The sequence below is a fragment of the Sander vitreus genome, chromosome 16 (assembly GCF_031162955.1).
Source record: "Sander vitreus isolate 19-12246 chromosome 16, sanVit1, whole genome shotgun sequence".
Classification (NCBI taxonomy): domain Eukaryota; kingdom Metazoa; phylum Chordata; class Actinopteri; order Perciformes; family Percidae; genus Sander; species Sander vitreus.
The window spans coordinates 26523659-26545408 of NC_135870.1; the positions used below are offsets into that span (position 1 = coordinate 26523659).

A 21750-nucleotide genomic window follows, 5' to 3' on the forward strand; every position below is an offset into this window, starting at 1 on the left:
TTGCATTTCTTTAAACCAATCACAATTGTGTGAAAATAGACATGAAGTATGTTTTTACCTACATGTTTTATCGACATTTTGAATCCTGAATCAAAGTTCACTCGCATCTTTCCATTGACGTATGCTGTTGTGGTGCTCCTAAAATACTACTTAATAAAGCAGTGTGAGTCATCTCTGACTCATGCGTGATCATTGTAATCAAGTGACATAACTTTTATAAGTAATTCCTTTAAAAATAAACAATAAAGCCACCCCAATCAGTTTATCAACATTATCAATTGATGATTTAATGTAACCAGTACTCATCACTATTCCTAAACTAAACATTGATTTTAACATTATTGCCATTATTATTGTTAGTTGTAGTAATTGTGTAGTATTTCAGGTGGAATTACACAGATGGATGATGGTCAAACAAATCCACCACCAATTGTTTTAAACTGTATGCAACTCACAACTCCAATGTGTCCAGACTGTTTCCTTTTATTTTGTGAGACTCTTTAAGTCTGAGTCCGTTCAAATTCTCCTCACTTTCTGTTCCACTTACACTGGATTGTGTTGTTTACTTCTACACACACACAGTGGCAGCAGACATATTTATACTCATTTAACCAGACTGACCCAGCTCGAGTTTCAGCCTTAATAGGATCAACTTATGTTGGCCAGTTAGATTTTAGCAGAGAGGAAGACACAATACACACACACACACACACACACACACACACACACACACACACAGCTTTGTACCAAGCATGAGAAGATGCCACTGAATTTCTTTCTCTGTGACCTCTGACCTCATACAAAATGCTGTATTAGCTTAACCACAACCTCACTAGGACTGTTTGAAGGCAGCCATAACCTTTGACCTGCTCTCTGCTGGATGTGATGTTGATGGTCCAGGAGGCAAAGCAGACTGCTGCTGTCAACATCTGTGGTCTAACACCAACTTCTGACTGGGTCATCTCAATAAGTCAAACTGGCAGTCACAGTTACAGTGACTGATATAAGTCATATATGATCAGATAAATCAACCTAAAGTCTGCCCTTACACAGACATCCCACTGAACAAATTGGAATATGGATGATAGGTAGGTTATGATTACAGTTGTGTCGACACCGGTCTAGGCTGCCGACTGGCTTGTGCCTGGGTTCTCTGTCAACACATAAACATATCTTTCTATCTTTAGTTTAGGAAAGGACATAAACCTAAAGGGTTGACACTCTAAGGAGCAGGACATTATTTAACAATCTGACCACTTGTTTGTCTGGTTTAATGATACCACATGAACACAAACAAACACACATGCACACAGACAGAGGACTAACATGTCTGAGCAACGCAGACATCGTTACATCATCATAATGTCCTGCAATCAGATTACAGCCTGGCTTCCATATCTCAGTGTGTCGGCTGTATAATGTGTTTCTGTGTGTGTGTGTGTGTGTGTGTGTGTGTGTGTGTGTGTGTGTGTGTGTGTGTGTGCGCTTATATTTGTATCTATAGGCAGGCTGTTGTCTGTACTCTGGAATCTGAGAGGGAAGACTGAGCAGTCGAACAGACAAACACTAACAATAAATAAACCAATCAGTTCCGGAACAGAAACTGAGAATACAGAACCGCTGTGATACACAGTGTCTTTTTGTTCACTTTGTATTTACATATTTTTGTATCACTTGAATCTATATGTAAGCTTTGTTTTTATGCACATGATGTATTCAGAGCTGTTTTTAAGTATTTTAAGTCAGAGTCACATCTTTTCGTTCCTTTTGCATGCTGGCCATTAAAAAGACCGACCATTACAACCACCAAGACAAGTCCAAGTAAAGATGCAAGTCTTGTTAAAGCAGGTTCAAGACATGTCCCAAGTCAATTGAGTCTTAAAGCTGGCCAGTCAAAGCCAGTCTAAAGTCGAGTCTCAAGTCATTTCTCAAGCTCTTCCTTATTGTTTAAGTGGCATTTGATGACTATATTTCAATATATAGCACACCCTGCAGGATTTCTTGGACATACAGGATTTCTTGGCAGTTAAAAAGGAAAACTTTCTACACACATTACAAAATATCGGGTAATGTATAGAGATGCCACTGTTCGTTTACTTCCACCTACAAAATTCAGATTTCTGACATACATTTCCTCAGGTCCTCTTACTTTATATATTTATGTACAGTGCTTATCTATTTAGAATTTAAAATAGATAATGTTTAGTAATTTATGAATAACATTTGAGTTTGTGTGTGCGCCGTGGACTCACTTGGCCAGCTGCTTCTCGGCGTCAGCACAGAGCTCCAGCAGCCCCATGAGCACCGCTGACACATCCATATACGGCTCCCACACGGTGAAGCCTCTGCCAATCAGATCGATGGCGGTGCGGCGGATGGTGCTGTGGGGAGGCAGCTTGGGGCTAGGAGGCTGCAGCAGCAGGAAGGTCAGCGCCTTACCTTCAAACGGTAGAAACGGTAGAATCAGTGTAAAGTCAAATCGGGAGCCTGATGTTACTCTGTACGCTGTAGCACTGTTGAAGGTTGAATCTCCAATAATGCTACAGCACATTTTATGTGACTTAATCATTTCATTTCACAATTTCTTTCTCTCCTTATGTTGCAGGAGTGAATTATATTAGGACAAAAAGAGAATTAAAATGTGATAAAGAAGGATACATTCAAATTTGAGCCACCATCATGCCTCTTATTTTCCATTTTCATGATATTTTCTGAAATAGGACATTAAATCTGCAGTTATGTGTTTAATTATATTGGACAGTGCACATTGAACACTAACATAAATGTAAATGCAAAACAAAAAAAACACAATATTTCAAATGAGGTTCTGGTAAAAACGCACACACGAGTGCACGCACGCGTGCACGCACGGGCACACACACGCACAAGAGGATAAAGACAGCGCACATATGGAGGTCACTTCATAGCTGACCTGACATTTGAGCCAGTCTCTGTGGAGACAGACTGACCATTAAGGCTCCTGAAAATACCGCCCCCCACACACACACACACACACACACACACACATTCTTCACAAAGTGCTTCAAAAAGTCAGTCAGAGGAAAATCAAGGTTTTGTAAAACTTTTGGAAATGTTAACAGAAAATCACTATATGTATATAAATTCAGTTATCATACATGAACTGGTCTTCTATTTATGTATTCAAAGTCAGTGATGTACATGCAGAATATTCTGGACTGCAACTGCGTTATTGTTGTAGCACAGTTTTTTCTGAGTACACTATTATCAGAAAGGCTCTTTTCTTCTTCTACTGCTTCAGTTTCAGTTGTATTTTTACTTGGAATTTAAACAGTCGTAATATGAAGAAACATATAATATAAAACAGATCATTTACTATAAGTATTTATAATCCTGCGGTGGCTCTTAAGGTCCTCCAGTCTCCAGACACACAGAGCTAATGTCATCATCTGGATCTCCTGGCATTTAATCATCAACCCGTCTTAAATGGCAAACCCCCCTTCCTTATTGGTTTATATCTACACAGACACAGCATATGGATGGGGCTATGAAAGATATAGCTAGAGGCTAACCATGTTAGCATTGCTCGGTACGACTGTTATATACCGGCAACGACAGATAGAGCGCTAACTGTGTTAGCATCATTGTGCTACGTTGTTATGGGTGACATAGATGGACATCTCTGCATTAACATTGTTAGCAGCTATGTTGTAGCTGTTTGCAAAGACACAAAGAGTCAAACATGCAGGATGGGTGTGTTAGCATGTTGTGACTGAATCAGTAATAGGTTGGTGAACTCTGACCCTTATCTGGTGATCAACATAGTGAGCAAACACCAGTAAGCGCTTAAATCAATCAAGTTTTTGTTAAGCTGCTTACACACCAACTAGTCGGCCAACCGTCGGCAGAAAAGGCAGTTGGACTGATCAGTCTCCCCGAGTTGGTCAAAAAAATGCCTCAGAACACACCGAAGAGACGAGACGTAATACGTCTCCATAACAGCAGGCGGCGCTAATCTGTATTGTCGCCCAAAAATTAAAACCGGCAGCTGATTGGACGAACGCGTCACGTGGGTCTTGTTTCTCCAGAAATTCAAAGACAGACTGTCATGGCGGCTTGTTCAGAATACGATCTCATATTATACTAAAATAGTTCACTGAAACGTGTTTCTGAAAACATTTTAAGCGAGAAATAGGCCATGCAGTTGCTGAATCGGTCTTCATTTCAGATCAACAAAGGTCAGTTTAAAAGATTTTCGTCATCTTCTAACCGTATATAAACTGGGAACTATATTCTCAGAAAGGCGAAGCATTGCTACTCTGCTCGGGGCTTCTCAGGTGCTGCAATCATATCACTCCGCCCAGTTCCCAGTTTATATATGGTTAGAAGATGGCTGTGTCTCATGTGACGTTGTTATTTGTACACACTGTGACTATACAAATCACAACATGTAAATGGGAACATATTGGCGTTATTTTGTCACGTATTCAGAGCAGTAGGCTAGTTGGAACCGATTCCCTTCAGGATCCGTGCTAGGCTAAGCTACCGTCAGCCGTCTGACAGAGCTACAACACGCACGGAGATAAGAAGGGCATGTATGGACTTATCTAACTCTGGGATTACGGTGAATTAGCTAAAGTCCCAATAAGTCGGCGTTGTGTGTCCCAGTAAGTCAATTGTGTCTAACACTATATTGACAGGATGCATGTTTGGTACCCGGGAAAAAATTCTGTCCACGCCTACCTTATTTACATTGGATGCTTGGTGCTGTTCCAGCTTTAATTTTTGTTTCAGTTTTAATTTATCGCTACATATAAAGGTAACTACTGTGAATGAGGAAATATTAAAACTAGGGCTGTCAAAATAACGCGTTAATTTCGATTAATTAATCTGAAAAAACGGTGTAAAGTTTGACTGTGTTTTACTGTAGAGGATTCAACACCGGGATGTAACAATCTGCAGCTGCCGTCGGAAAAACAACACAGCCGGTGCGTTCAATGAAACTGGTATACTACAGCCTCGTGGTGCATTTGAAGTTATTGTAAATGTCCTTTTCCTATCTGGTTTTCGTTTTTGTCGTTCGACAGCAATTTACTAGTGAAATAAGTTATTGTTATTGTTATACATTATTATTAAATCATTTAATTTTGACCATATGGCCTTAGCAATAAACAAGCCGTTCTTTAATGTCACCACCTGTTGTTTAGTACCCTTTTTTTTTTCTTTTCTTTTTTTACTTTCTTAAAACGTATCGGTTCAGGCACCGTTAATTATGTATGCGATTAATTTTTATTAATTACTCACAGAGTATGTAATTAATTAGATTAAACTTTTTAATTGATTGACAGCCCTAATTAAAACACAAAGACTCACATCTCAGTAGGAACCAATGACGAATGTTTTGGTCTTTTTTTTTTTTTCTTTTTTTTTTAAATGTGCTGAAAAAAAGAAAAATAGAGAACACCAGCCTTCTTCTTTGAAAAATTAAAACAAATATGTTCCCAGGATCTTTATTAAAATATAAAAAGAAAAAAATAATGGTCTAAATAATGAGGCCTAAATGTGCAACGTGCAACATCTGTGTAGTATAGAATATGATAAATGCCATTTGCAAACTTTGCCGTGCTTCTAGTGATAGGAAATCAATTTAACATTAGTTTCAAATAAACTGATAATCAATAAATAAACTGTGTAGGTGACTGTGTGGGAGGATGGGATGTGATGGCATTATAATTTGGGTGTCATGGGGCAAGAGGTTGTCAGTCAAATGTAAACCCCTGACATTGTTAATGTGTGTGTATGTGCTCTTCACACAGTCAACCAGCGGACCCCCCCATCACAGAACAGGCCTCAGAGGTTATGAGGTCAAAGTTCAATGCTGTGAGCAGTGACAGTGACTGTGGGTGGGCAGGTGTGTGTGTGTGTGTGTGTGTGTGTGTGTGTGTGTGTGTGTGTGTGTAATGAACCTGACACCCACATTTGCACAAAAAAGCCTCTATTAATTTGTTTTGTCCTGGACTGTTAAAGATGGCCGTTAACAATCAGTGCTGTAATTGTCCAGATCGAAATTCAAATTTACAACCCCTCCCCTCTAGTCAGTGAGCCGGAAGTGAGAGACGTAAAGGACTCTGGTCCATTTCTCAAAGTGGATATCTTTGTTTAAAGGCAGGCTCAGACCCAAATTAACCAATAGCTATTGACAAAGCATCAGCTGGCTATAATGAGCGGTTAGTTAGAGCAGTAAACATGTCACATTAACACAGAGAGGGTGATTACAGCAGGAGGAGGAAGAGGCGGAGGAAAGAAGGAAGGAAGGAAGGAAGTAGGGGGGAATAAAGGAGGGAGGGAGGGAGTAGGGAGTGTAAAATAGTGATAGATTGGTGATGTCTAAAGTTTACCAGGCCGAGTCGCCCCCCCCCCTTTCCTCTGTTTGAGCATAAATGAGAGGTGAAGGTAAATCAATGTTGAGGACTTGGTTAGTTGATGAGAGCCGGATCGGACTCAGTGCAGGGAAAGGGAGAGAGAAAGAATTTTTTTTAAAAAATTAAAAAAAGATAGAGAAAGAATAAGAGCCAGTTTGAGAGAGAATGAGAGATGCTGTGTCTATCATGAATATCTATAGGTTAAAAACTATAAAAGTAGTATTTGGTCAACAACCACTGCAGACATAAAGAATACCTGTGTAAAACTCCACCACTAACTGGCAGCTAGCAACTTTGCTAGCTTTGGCTGACTATTGTACTGTCTACCATTAGCATAGTCCTAGCTAACTACCATGTTAGCAGTTAGATCACCAGCTGCAGCAGTTCGCCAACTAGCACTGCAAGTCATTACTGTACATCTAGCTTCAAGCACCTTCACCTATTTTGGGAGGCAAAGTACTTTCACTGTGCCAATTTCGGGTGTGACGAGGCACTTAACCCTCAAGTTTTGCTAGCCAAAGTTAAGTCCAAAATGCAGCTATACTGAAATGTTTAAGAAGTTATTAATCATTCTAAAAATATCCTACTAATCTATGGTCAGTCCAAGATTAAGCTACTTTTCCCATTACTAGGTTTAATTATTTACTAATCATTCATAATTTTGCAAAAATATTTGATTTCCAAGATTTAGCTAACTACCTAAAAGCCTGAAATGTTGCTAACGAAATACTAACCCTAAAAAGTTGCTGATCCCTACTATGGACAACAACTTCAATATAAAACCAAAAACAAGTAAAACATCACAACAAATATTTGCTAACCAACATCAATAAAATGAGAAATCTGAAAAGTCTTGAAAAAAAATATATTTGCACTTTTCACTGCTTAGCTTATATGGCTAATTGGTTAATTTGAGGTACTTGGTTATTTTAAGAATATATGTTCAGAAACATCTCAGCCAGCAATGGCTAGGGTTGGGTAATGTTACCGAACTCTGTACTTTTTTGGGTACCTACCGAATTACGTCGGTACTACCGAGGACTGATTCATGTTAAATCAACGTTACCACTTCCACCTACGGTTAAACAGTGTGAACACAAGCGGCATGCCACTCTGACGACCGGCACAGGTCGGTGTAGTGAGCAGCATGTGCTGCCAGGGGATTAGCTTAAGCCCATGTACCACAGTGGCTGACCGTGAGCTCCTTTTCGATCTCGGCGCTACGGGTATGGCAGGGGAGAGGGAGGAGTTTTATTTTGTGTGGAATGTAAAATCTTCTAAATAAATAACAAAATGTTCTAAGTAAATAGGATAAATAGGTTTGGAATTATTTTTACAACTGAAACACATCTTTTGTTATTACAGAGGGAAAGTACCAAAAAAAGGTACCCTTGGGTACAGGAACTGAATTTCAGGTACCGGTACTGGAAAAAATGTGAATGGTACCCAACCTTAGCAATGGCGTCTGAGTGCCCAAAAATGACTGGAGCCAAGTTTCGATCCAAATTTAGAGCAAATTTTAGATGAATTTCCTGACAATCAATCAAAAACAAAATGCAAATGAATGTGTGTTCCCCTGCACTACTGTTGCACTAATATTAGGAGTAGAGCAAGATAGTCAGTTGGTGGTGCAATGAAATAGTGTCATTAAAAGAGCGCTCGGCAAACCTCAAACAAGGTTTAGTTTCCATCACCTGCTTGTCCCTGTTCTATTTTCTACGGTACAAAATAAAACTCAATTTCCAATCTGCTCTCATGAATGTTTTAAAATGCCACCGTTCACGGTGAATAGGCCTCAGAGGGCAATCAAGGTATTTTGACATTATTGTCCAGAGATGATACACAGATGTACAGTTCACATGTACACATGTACAATCACATTCTCCCTTTTCTCTGTCTTCATCTGTCCTTCCGTCCTTCCTTAAGCTCAATCTCCCCCTCAATCTCCCCTACATTTCCCCCTTCGCCATATGAAAACATCAATCTATACTCCGCTGTATAGACTACTGTACCTTCCCTCTCTCTGGGTGGACAGCTCTCATTCATCACACACACACACAGCACAGTACGCCAGAAACAACGATCCATCTTTCAATTTTATAACAGAGAGAGGAGAAGGGGGAGATGGAGAGTGGAAGGAGGGAGAAAAACATCTGACTGAATGAGACCTGGAAAAAGAACAGAGTAAAAAGAAGAGAAGGATACAACAGAACAGAGGAAGAGGCAGGAAAAAAAGCAGCATAATAACACATGAGAAAGGAACAGTGGAGAAAGAATAAAACATGTCCTCAAATGTCCGCAGACAATCTGTAATTGTCTGCTCAAGCTTTTTATTAAGTAATAACACATTTTAAAGGGTTCAGTTACTCTGTGGGGTCAGTTAAAGGAGCAGGTTGCTCTGTGGAGTGAGAGTGAGTTTTTAGATGGACCACAACAATGCAAGCACAGCCTTATAAAATGTATATTCTGTATACCATATTCGCGTGATGTGCATCATGGCTGTCAATTGGCGATATCTTATACATTACAAGGAAAATGGTGACAGTCAAGGTCTTTATGCAGGTCACTGTTCCGGAGAACAACCTAAGACTGTCACATCGCCTTGACCAACTCACATTTTAGTCCCAAACAGCTTTGCTCAAGCATGACTTTCTGGCATCTAATGTCATGTCCAAACGTTACCTCGTACATTTCAGCCACTGTACGACTCTTTTATGACAGCTGTAACAATATAATGTGAATTAATTCACTTATGTCCGGGCTTCGAGCTTTGAAATCTTAAGTTCTTTTTGCTCTTGGGTGACATTTTTGTGAATCAAAGTTGTCCATAAATGGAGCAGAACATGTAGCCTTATATGAAAATGAGCAAATTTCCCAAACTCACACCTACTCATGAACAAGTTTGTGCAGTCGAGCTGGATTCGAGCAAACCTCACTGTAAACAGCAAAAGGCTTAGGATAAGAATACAATAATGTTCTCTTTTTTTTTTTTTATGAAACATGTATGGGTTATCTATTGGGTCTTAATCTTGTTAATGTGATTGTGTTTGATTTCTGATTTAAATGATTTTTTTCTAATTTTATATTGTGTTTTATATAGGCAAAGTTCTAGTGTGACTACTTAATGCTAAGACAACATTAAACACTAATGATGTTGAGAAGTTTGGTTTATTCTGTTAATTGAAGAAAAAAAAAAAGATGGGTTAGTGAAAGGTTTTAAAAGGGTGGAGTTCTACCCAAGGGATCAATAAGTTGTTTTCATCTGATGACATGGGTTTGGGGTTTTCTGGTGTGTGCGTGTGTGTGTGTGTGTGTGTGTGTGTGTGTGTGTGTGTGTGCGTGTGTGCGTGTGTGCATGTGCGTGTGTGCGGTGAGTCCACACAGGTGAGATGACCACTGTGTACAGGGCCAATATCACGTTTCACAGTCTATCAGTGAGAGTACAGGCTCTGTAACTGGGAGGATGGCCCCTGAGGCAGCCAATCAGAGCTCAGGGGCAGCAGAATGGAAGAGCAGCTCTGCTTAGTGCAGGTTTGATGCCCACCAAGGTCCAACGCTGCAGGCACAGCTTGGTACAGGCTGGGCCCAGTGAGCGTGTGTGTATGTGAGTGTGAGTGGAAGTCAGTGCCAAGCTCCTTAAGGTGTCAAGCTTGGAGGGTAAAAATCAATCCCATCTCTCTCCTCACCTCTAATCCAAGACTGAAGTTTCTACTTTGTCAGCTGAGTTTGGAAAAACCATGATTCTTGACCAAAACAGGAACCACTGAACATTTCAGTATCTATCTGAAGGTAAGAGTCCTGTAGCAGTTCTATGAGGCCGCACATGTATCTAATATTATATCTGGTCATGAACCCAAAGACTAGACAAAGAAATCAGTGGTAAGAAACCAAAAGGTGGTCAAGAAGGTTTCTCTGTCTGGCAATAATGGAGATACAGAATACAGCCCAACAGTGCAAGTAAGACATTAAACAGATGAAACAAATTATAGGAAAAAAGGATTACAAAGAAAGAAAATCAATAACGGTATCAGCGCCACTTTGCCACTGTTTTCTATCCCACAACCGCTGACTTCACTTGCAAACAGCACGTCTCCTTTTATTGACACATACCCAAAACATCCCTGTTTGTAAAATGTAGTCGAAATGCAGGAAGAGCATTGCAGATCGATTATTTATGATTTTTGCAATATATAAGAAAAGAGACATGTTTAAATGACAGGAAAACATATTGGCCAATCTCATGCACGCAAATAACAATATTTATGGGGGGACTGGTTTATATAGGTCTATACACCTAACAGGGTGGAACATTTTGAGCTAAGTTAGCCTTAGCTTCTGCTTTTAACTTTAGTGCACCTGACTCCTGGAACAAATTACAGCACTTCCTTAAAATCAACTCACTTGTGCCTTTTGGACAATTTAGAAATCTGGGTTTAAACCTGCAAACTTCTACTTGTAATTGCTTTACATAATTGTACTTTCTTTTGCATCCTTATTATCCTAATTTATTTATCAAATCATTTTTCCAATTCAGAAAGTTTTAGTGTCTTTCTATTTTTCTTATGATGGTGTCGCTTCTTTTCTGTGTTGTTTTGTTTTTGTATGACAAACAGATTAACATCATGAAAGTTTAGGCTCACCCGACTTTGATCCTTTGAGTTCCCTCCAAAAAGAGCATGTCACTTCCTGACAATTGTCTATATGGAATTGTAGTCTTTTTTTTTCTTCTTTTTTTTGAAAGACAAGAAGCTACTACTAACAGGGTGGAAAATGACTTCAGGGATACACAGTAAATAATGAAAATGGTAGAAAACAACTATAGTTATTTATATATAATCAGAGAGAGGCATTAACATGGCAATAATTTAAATTGAATAAATTAATGAGCATTTTATAATTGTATGGCTTATAGTCATCATGCATTGTGAAAATGGTAGAATCGAGCACCAAAATAAAAGCTCAGAAAAGTAGAACCAATATTTTTTAATGTGCATTATTCTTTATGTGTATATATATATATGTGTGTGTGACAAAGAAGACCTTGATCTATAATTTAAGCCATTTGTTTAAAATATTTGATAGAATATAAAGAAAATATGATGAAGTAATTCATGGGGACAGAAATGTTGCTGCATAACAGGAATGATCCAAATATGGCAACGAGTGTGTGGTCTCTGTACATACATGTGTGTCTGGCCAGTGAGTAGTTGGACGACCCTCCACTTGTCAGTCCAAAGCCCTCAGGCGCCTGTCCCCCGGCTCGAGCCCGTGCTGAACCCTTTGGAGGTTCAATCTCAGCGCCAAACTCAGCCCCGATGACCCCCAGCAGCACGATGGCGGTGGCTTGTTTACGGCGCTCCTCGTACGAGTTGGAGATTTTCTTGGCGTTTGGTGGAAGGTTGGACAGACAGCCTGGTAGAGAGACAGAGAGAGAGAATAAGTGTCTTGTGGTGGTTCCTGTTGATTTAGCAGTGTTTACCCTGTTCTCAAGACGGGAAGTTCCACACTTAGTTATTTTGTTACTTAGTTCTATACTTAAGTCACATGATGAGAGCTCCATGTCAACTGAGCAAACTCCATTCACTGATGAAGACCCTGAGAGGTGATGAAAGCTCTGGAAAAAGCTATTATTTTGTCACCATGTTACAGGTGAAAAAAAGTAACTTTTGCTGCTTTCAACACACTTTATTGATTTTGGTGACTTACTAAAGATAGATAAGTTAAGAACATTTGCAGTTTATTTTTAAAGGTCTAAAGGTACTGCTCATCTGCTTATTTCTTTCCTTCTTCCTCCATCCTACTTTAAGAGATGATTTAGCTGAATAGAGAGAGCGTGGGGGACCCCCATTCTCATTTGTTTCTTTTCTTCCTTTTCATGGTGAAAGGTGGTTAAAAAAACAGCAGGCCTGTAAGTCTCCAGTGGGCCTATAACAACTGAACAGGCACACTTCTATTGTCCTGGTATTAACCATTACACGCACACAAAGCACCCACCCACACACACACACACACACACACACACACACAAAGGTTTCCAGTTGCACGTGTCCAAGAGCCTTCCAGAGGTGTGTTTGCACTGTGACTAAAGGCTTTTAGCGGGACAATGAGATGTGTACCTGTGTGTGTGTGTGTGTGTGTGTGTGTGTGTGTGTATCTGTGTATGTGTGTGTGTGTGTGTGTGTGTGTGTGTGTGTGTGTGTGTGTGTGTGTGGGCGTGTCCGTCCATTGTGTTCCCCAAGACGACCCCAAAATAACCTTTTTTGTGTGTGTGCAGGGTCTACACAGTGGGAAACTGACTCAGCCCTGAGAGGAATACACGTTTGTGTGTGTGTGTGTGTGTGTGTGTGTGTGAGTATATATCACAGTGGGAGATGAGAGCTCCTAACACCCCTTGGATCAAAGGCCCAATAAGGACTACATAGAATCTGTGTGTGTGTGTGTGTGTGTGTGTGTGTGTGTGTGTGTGTGTGTGTGTGTGTGTGAAACAACCAAACACACACACACCATCCCACAGCCTCACCCTCAGACTTCTCTTTCTTATTTTGTCTCTCTGGATGAGCGAGCACAGCATATGGATTTGAATTGCAGGGGCACAAGCACTCGCTCACTCACTCGCTCACTCGCTCGCACACACACACACAGAGTCTGTGAGGGGTAAGGGTTTAGTGAGCACACTGGGTGTGATGAATAGAGAGAGAGAGAGAGAGAGAGAGAGAGAGAGAGAGAGAGAGAGAGAGAGAGAGCAAGAGCGAGAGCGAGAGAGATGGTCACTGCTGTCTACTTGCTGTTGATCTTCACAGTTTTCTCTTCACGTGTTAAATTTGTTACTGTGACATGATCCTCAATGAGGGGAGTGATTACTGAAAACTAAAAGGATGACGACTCAGGATAAAAGGAGTCTGTACTGATGTTAAATGACTCATACTCTTTTATTTCAAAGGGTTTACATCATTCACCTGCAATCCTCTGGAACCCTTTTTTAATGGCTCTTACTGGTTTGTGTCCAGGGAACACTACAAAAACGTTTAAAACATGTTTCAGAGCGAGTCACATTCTACTGACGGCGCTTTGCTATACAGTGGCTTTTACTTTAAAGAAAACTGCCGTTTTAAAAAAAAAAAAATGAATGTGACACAAATAATCTGCTGGGATGTAGAGCATGCCCAAGATGGGTGACGTTAGTGATATGAGGACCGATAAGGTTATGTAGCCTAGGCTGCATAACAACTCTCAAATAGGAAGTTATCTGAAAATTAAAATGTCTGGGCTTCAATATCATCTCCCGACATATAACACCCTGCAAAGTAAAGCAGCTTCTTCATCAACGGGATCGTCGACACAAGGAAATGCCATGTTTTTAGACAAACGTTTTATAGTCTGCCTAACATGGTTAATAAACCAACACCATTTTTTTTTTATTCATGCCGATAAACTGCACTAAAATGCGCCTGATACAGACTGATATATGAATGAGGTAATGAAAGAGGGCGGTGTCAGAGGTAGGAGACTGAGAGAAACTCAAGGTTTCTTGAAGAAAACCTGCTCCCGACCAGGTTAGGTTCACAGGCTCAGTTACCATAGTAACTGACTCTGAGGTGAAGTTACCTCTCTTTCTGAAACAGAAAACCCAGAGTTACCCTCATCTCAGGGTTAACAAACTCAGAGTTTTCACTAAACCTGCTTTCTGAAACGGGGCCCTGGTCATTGTCCGGAGAATTCAAAGTGAGCAGGGTTTGATGACATTTCTATCATGCAGCTGGTGCGAAACTGGAAAAAAGACAAACACTCAAGACTGAAGAAAAAGGGTGATTTACGCAAAGACACCAGCATAAGTGTCAGAATGAGATTCTGGAACTTCTGTCGATAAGGGCCAATGCCGAAATTGTCAGACAAATTCAAGGAACGGCAAGAGACTTGATTGTTTCCGAGTACGACCAAACTACGAACCGGCTTCGTGACTGCAGTGTAATCCGCATCATGTCCTGCCTCCTGCATGCTCTACCCAGGCGCCACCTCTCCCCTAAACCAAACATGAGTATTTCCAGTAGGTGAGAAGGCATTTCACATGAACAATCTACTGTTGTGTGCTACATGCGTGAAAGGGCAACTCAGGACAATGTCGAGACCTGATTCTCCGGACATTGTCTGGAGTTTATATGAGAAAACGGCTTAAAATGCATTCTAGACAGATGTTGAAAAGGTGTAAATGCATCTGTCTCTTCAAGAGACATACAGTAGGTAATGTTTTCTCCTTCCAGGTGGAACTGCATCTGTCTGTCCTCCGCAGTAAAGAAGCTGATGTTACACTGCAATTAGCAGTCATTCTCCCTGTGTCATTAAAGTCAGGAAAAAAGCAGCTCCAGTGATTTTAACACATACGATCATACAGAGGTCGTACTGTGCTGTCTAATCCCTGATCAGATAGACTACTAAATGATCTGTATTGGTGAGGGAGCAGCATGAGTGAGAGCCTGTGAAGATCCTAAAACTTTTGTCCCACTTAGTTCATAATTCCAATTCATCCATATGATTGTGTTCATTTAAGGATAGTTGTTAGCCTGTTCGCTGTTACTGATACTTGTTGATTGTTGTAACTAAACTGCTAAAGTTTTTCTTATTCTGGCATTTTAGTTGGTTACAGGTTTAGGTGGCAATAACACCACTATGGACTGGAATAGGTGTGGCCTCGATTGGCATGGAACCCAGGAAAACCAAGATGGATTACGATTAGATTTGTTATCTGGCCAATGGAGAAGTGTATTTGTGGTAACAAAGTGTAAACAAGTGTACTGAATTGTATGACTATGTTGTTTTTCATGTATTGTACCTTGCTGCAAAACCAATTGCCCTCTGGGGACAAAATAAAGTTGAAGTTGAAGCATGAAGCTCCTCTGTCAGTCATCATCTTCAACCTGCCTGTTTCTGTCCAGGTACTGGATGTCTGGATCTGTTTGAATAGAAGGGGGGCCGGTTGTATCTGCCAGAGCAAATGAAACTGATTCTGGTTTTCAGGCTAATAATTGTAGATGTTGTTGCACTAAAATCATTGGCTTCTTGGTGTCCAGATCGCCCATGTTTTCTTGTAAATTCCGTCGCGGAGTGTTCTGTACTGATGGAGTAGATGACTGCACAAAATATAATATAATATTTTCTAATATTTTGTCCACTATGCGTTTGTTTCTCAGTCCATTTTTCAGAGCTCCCTCCCCCCATATTTCCATATTATATCCTGGTGCTTTTTATAATGAGATTGCTAAGGGTCAGCTGTCATTTGGAAAAAGGCCCAGCGGCCTGCTCTGATAAATGGATTACAGATGGCATCCATCCCCGGGCCAGACTGGGCCAGTAGATAACAGAATTAGAGATAGACTCCCAACCAGAATCACTAAAAAGTTGAGATTTACAGAGAGAAAGAGAAAGTAAAGAGAGGGAGGGAGAGACAGATTCAGACAGATTGAAGGGGTATTTGCGGGATTCAAAGATATTTAGTCGTATATAAATCTTAACCTTTTTACAAGACGGGTGGGAAAAACAACTAAGTGGACTCCCTTGGTAATCTGTTAAACAGTTGGAATTAATTTCTTATGTAGTACAATGTGTGCTGTGAATGTGTATATGCACTGGGGTGTCCAGGACCCAAAGTCAATAAATAGTAATGGGACTGTTCCATCACACCTTCTGGCGCCTGATTGGATAGGCACCCTCGCTACGCTGTCATTGGTGTTCGCTTCTGATATTCTAAATGAATAAACATGGCTTCTGTTCTCGAAACATTGTCAAATTTATCCTAAAAAATGCACCAAAATCAGAGAAACAGGCTGTGCAGCTGCAGAGAGATATATGGTTTTATATCTTTAACACCACATTTGTAAAGTTATTGATATATTCCAGGACACTGGTGGTGTCATCATGTCAACAATGACTGACTGGTCCCGCACCAATCTGTCAAGCTATATTGATTATTTGGATGTTTTCAAGGCCAAGATCCTGCACAGATCTTCTCTTTGCAAGATGCGCAGAAAACCACCACATGATATATTTTAAAATCCAGTGTCAAATTCAAAAACTGTTTAAAAACAAATAATATTGCAATATTAACTCTAGGTGTGTCATTTCATTTGGGGACTTCTCAAAATACTATTGTTGTCCATGTCCTGTTACAGTCTCTGTTTGATTTACTCATAACATCTCCTTTAACAGTGTCGTCAGACTGTCCAGCTGTCATGAAGTTAAAAGAAGAGAGGTAATCAAAACGCTGATGCATTCATCTGGGTCGACTTCAATTATTACCATGTGCTCACAGCAATGAGCTTCATGATCAGTGCTTATTGGAATTATTTGGAGTTGTATGAAGCCTGAAAGGTAAAGTGACCAGATTTCTGAGACAAAATCCGGGGACATTTTCAGCTCAGAAGCGTAAATACCTCCAAATAAGGTAATGTTTTTATCTTTGTAAAACTTAAAACGGGGACACTGCCCCAGGGGCGTCTAGACCTAGAGCTGCACTGGGGCACAAGCCCCCCTAGGAGGGTCCATGGGCATGCTCCTCTGTAAGAAAATGTCTATTTTAACGTTTAAAGCACCGATTTAGCATTAAGCTTTGTATCAGTAGAAACACGGTAGTATTTTTGAATGACCGTGCTTCTCTCCCTCATGTCCCCCTGAGAGGAGAGATCTCTGTATTGTGGGTCTGGAAAAAAGCCTCTGATGACACAAAAATCGTTGTTTTCCGTCATCGGAGGCATTTTTGCCCAGAGGCAATGGACTACAGCCAGTAGTAGGAGCTACTTCCGCATTTTTTCAACCCACCCACTGTCGTCTTTTTCCGAAAATTTCCGAACCAAAACGAGCGTCAGCCATCTTGAATTTGCGCTACTCCCTTTTCAGCAGAAAACGTTTAGATAGATAGATTTATTCATCCCGAAGGAAATTTTAGAACAACAATTATGTGCATTCAAACTACCACACACGTGTACCACGGGGACACATTGGTACAGATCAGAGAATATGCAGGACACTTTATTACAGACAGAATACTCGACACAGCTTCCACGGATGGAAATATTTGTGCTGTAGCCTGAACTATTTTGCACTTCAGAATTATAACCATGCACACACAGGTGGAATAGTTTTTTCTTAATATTTTTGCATTAATGTCACTAGGAAACATACCAGTAGAAATATATATTCATATATGTAAGTGGGATACATATATAAGTAAGTGGGATTATCTGGATTCTGGCAATATAATAACCATTATGATGGAATACACTGGTTAAGCAATTTACAAAAATGTCTGTGCTGACAGAAATAGTTTACATGAGAATATATTATAATTTTGGCCCTTTGGCTGAGTCTCTATCTGTCAGAGGAAGAGCAGGAGTGCGGTTGTGAAGAAGTTGGTAATGGCATGGCACAACATATTTGCATGCACTATATCTGTGTCACATTCTCATTAGGGGCTGAGCCCCCCTAAAGGTCTGATCCTAGAATCGCCCCTGCTGCTACTTCATACTTGCACGCCACTACACCTCAGAGGGAAATGTTGTAATGTTTACTGCACTACATTTATCTGACAGCTTTTGCTTTATTGCTTCACGCTGGGCTTGTTTCTGCAACAGCTCATTGAGTATCGGATACAATTAAAACTATTGAGGAAATATTTTCCTTTGACATTGGTCCAGTATTAAATAAGATCGCAACGGCGAAAGAAGCTGACAATTTAAGTTAATAGGACGTCAATTGTCTAGCTTGTATTTACGTTCCAAAAAGTGCTCGTTTTGCCGCTGACAGACTCAGATTATTATTCTAAGTGTCTGACAACATTATGGAAAGGATTTCTAAGGAGGTCGATCTTTCTGTTAGAGTAAGATCATTTTTTAAAACATAAAGAAGTCCGCGAAATTGCGTTCACTAAACCCACCAGACTCCATGTAAATAAACTAATTTTAATTAGAACATCTCTGAGCTCTCAGTCTTGCTCTGGTTTTCTTGAGCCTGTGCATGTAGGGTGCACGACTATTTCGTTCCAATTTCGGGTCTGTCAGTCACAGTGAAATCTGGGGACATTTCCAGGGACAGGTCACCGAAACCGGGGACTGTCCCCGGAAACTGGGTACGTTTGGTCACCCTACTGAAACTGAAAGGAAGATCTGCGGAAATGATTGAGGGCTGGAAAAACTATTCTCACCTCCTCTGCATTTATTATGAGAACATAATATTCATCTATAGTTTGATTTAGGGTGACAACCTGAAATGTGATTTTTTTTTGTTTTATATTTTTTTGTTTAAACCTATGACTTTTTTTTGTCCCCCACTTTTTAGATGAACGTAAATGAAAATACATTAGTTTTAGTATTCTTAATTCTGCGCAGTATTTTGGTTTAGGGCAAAATGCAATATTGTTGGGTTGAATGGATATGTGTCTGTTACTAAATGTTAACTGTAGTTTGATTGTACATCTAGTCGGATGTATGTGTATACGGAGAGGCTGTGTGCTGATATGTCACTTGTGTTTTCTGAAATGCCCAAACCAAATTACTCCTAAGCGACAATAAAGGCTAATCTTATCTTTTCTTATTTAACTTAAAGCGTAGTTTCTGTCGCCCCCATGAGGAATTCTAAGTTATGACAACAACAGTGCCTTCACTGATCGCACACCACCCCCACCCATCCTCCACGCAGTTGCTAGTTTATCTTTTTAAAAATTATCTTTTTAATGTTTTTATTTCCTATTTGTCTCCAAAGCTGAACGCTGCTGTTGTCCTTTCTCAGCAGTGACGTAAAACGCACTACTTGAGCTGCCGCGCATAGTCACGGACTACACCATTTTGTAAATATAGCCATACTGAGAAATACTGAGAGATTTGTGGAGCTGATAAGCTTAATTAGCTTTGTAGCAACTCATTTGGCAATGGCTTGAATGTAACGGGACGTTCATTAATATAAAATAGTTGCCCACTATAGCTTTAACCTGAGTCTTATTCTTATAACTGTGACCATTCTGATTGAGGGTCATGCTAATAATTATAACCCCTATAGTCTCGCACTGCCAGACCTTCCTCCACAGAGCTGCGGAGGACGGTCTGGCTAGTCCACACAGCATTCCGGGATGGGAGAAAAACGTGCTCTGGTTTATTGGCATTTTTTTAAACCAATCACAATCGTCTTGGGCGGCGCTGAGCGCCAGATGGAGCAATGGCGCCTCTGCAAAATAGCCTCGGGAAGGAACTTGTTTTGGTGGAACTTGTACATTCAAAGGTTGTTTTAGTCGTGCAACAGAAAACTCAGATTGGACAGATAGTCTAGCTAGCTGTCTGGATTTATTCTGCAGAGATCTGAGGAGCAGTTAACTATAGTCCTCATAAATCAACCAGAGTTTAAATTCCAACACAAAGACAGCGGAAGGTAGCGGACATCTGGCTGAAAAGAGTGAAATCCGGCGGAATTTCCGGCAATCGGGGAAGTGGAACATCGTGGATATAGACTATAACCCCTACAATGCAATCAAAGTCTTTTAGGACATTCTTGTGTTATTTATGTTTACTACCTTAGTACTTAATACTCAAAATAGTCCAAATGGATACAAATATAAGAATAAGACAGAGGTTGAAAAATATCAGAATTTTCCTTCACATACAAAATAAAGTAACAAAGATAGAGAAAAATCCGCCTGCTGAACAAAAGCAAAAGCGAGCAAAGGGACGTTAAGTTTTAGTGGTTTCTAGTTTTACTGTTTATTCTTCTTTTTCTAGAAGATCCCAAAGTTTTCAAAGGTACCAAATAAGACAGGATACATCTAAGTTACAACGACACACAGGTAATGACCGCTTTTCATTTGACGTAGTGGTGCAGCCATACAAAAATAATCTATGACCTTTTGAAGACTTTCAGATATGAGTTTTTCTGTGGACAGTCATCAGGTAGGATCACTTCCTGTCTGTGTGTACCTGCTGCTTCTCGGCTCGTGTGGACTGGCTGATTGATTTTTGAAGCCGATCGATCTGCTTTCTTCTTGACCGGCAGATCTATTATAATGACATTGTATCTAAATCCTATTTGTTGGCCAACCTGCTCCCAAACATAACGCAATAAACTAAAGAGGGACGGGTGAGCTCGCCTCAGCTCGGCTAAATCTTCATAAAAACCACTGACGGATCGGGATAAAAGGCTTTCTGCCTGAAATGATATTACCCACAAAGGAAGGAATCTATTAAAAAAGGGCAGGATGGTGTAATGCAACAACCTGTGGAGTCCATGTAATCAGTTAAAATATGGACATGTAAGAAAAAAGGAAGAAAAACTGAAATGCTACCGAGCAGAAAAACATTTACTAACTCTTTCACCTTTAAGAAAAAAGTATTGTTGTATTGACATTTATGTTTCTATACTTTAATGTTTGCTTTACGTTTTGAGATCATTTTTGTTTTTGACTTGGCACAATTTAAAAAATTTGAATGACAGAACGGTGTCGAGCAAAAACACAAGAAGTGATGGTGTGAGAAAGGATGAAAAATAAAAGGAAGGATGGCATGGAGGAAAGAGGAGAAAAGACAGACAAAAGAGAACAACAGGAAGCAGGTGTAAATGAAGGAAGGGGTAAAGAAGTAAGGATGAAGGAAACAATAAGAGAAAAGGTGAAAAGGGAAGAACTGGCAAATTGTAGGACGGGAGAGAGAAAAGGCTAGAAGTAGGACGTAAGGAAAATAAACTAAGAAAATAAACAGAAAGGAAAGGCAAAATAGAGGAATGATGGAGAGACTAGGAAGACAGCAAACAAACAAGAGGAGGAGGTTAGGATGAAGCAAAAGAGTGTGAAAAAAGGACCAAAAGAAAGAGAGCTGATTTCTTTAAGGAACATTAATCAATATAGCAACACACACACACACAAAATTAGGGGCAGGTCTATATCAATTAACTTCAAGTTCAGGACAACCGGCGGTCCAGATAATAAAATCGGTTATTTATCCTCAGTATTTGTCTGTCCACAAAATGTTTCACTTGTTTTCGTCTTAATCACAGCTGGAAAAAAACTCAGATTTTTACTGCATTTTAAATCTTAAGTCCCTGATGTACTCTAAAATGGATGCAGACAGCAGTGTCCTCAACCAACACACACCTCAATAGACCTTTTTCATAGCAGACAATTGGACTTGTCAAGGCCCGGTCACTAATCCGCAAAGTTAACATTGGTGATTATTCACCCTCTGCTCACATTCATTCTGTGCGAGCAAAGGGCCAAAACAATAATATTACCGAGTTTGCCAAGACGGAGGAGACGTTGATGATTGTGTCTAAACACCGACTGGGCAGACGATGGTCACTTACCTGCAATCACGTACGTGCCACT

At 40.1% G+C, this 21750-nt stretch overlaps 1 protein-coding gene across 4 annotated transcripts in view; it reads right to left on the minus strand.

Moving 5' to 3' along the window:
* The window catches only part of wdr7 (WD repeat domain 7), a 159271-nt gene that overhangs the window by 29983 nt on the left and 107538 nt on the right, over positions 1-21750 (minus strand). For all 4 annotated transcript variants that reach the window (XM_078272136.1, XM_078272135.1, XM_078272138.1 and 1 more), the window contains exons 23-24: positions 11586-11813; positions 2253-2439 (exon numbers count right to left, since the gene is read on the minus strand). In XM_078272136.1, the coding sequence (XP_078128262.1) occupies positions 2253-2439; positions 11586-11813 (415 nt within the window). The remainder of the gene's footprint in view (positions 1-2252; positions 2440-11585; positions 11814-21750) is intronic.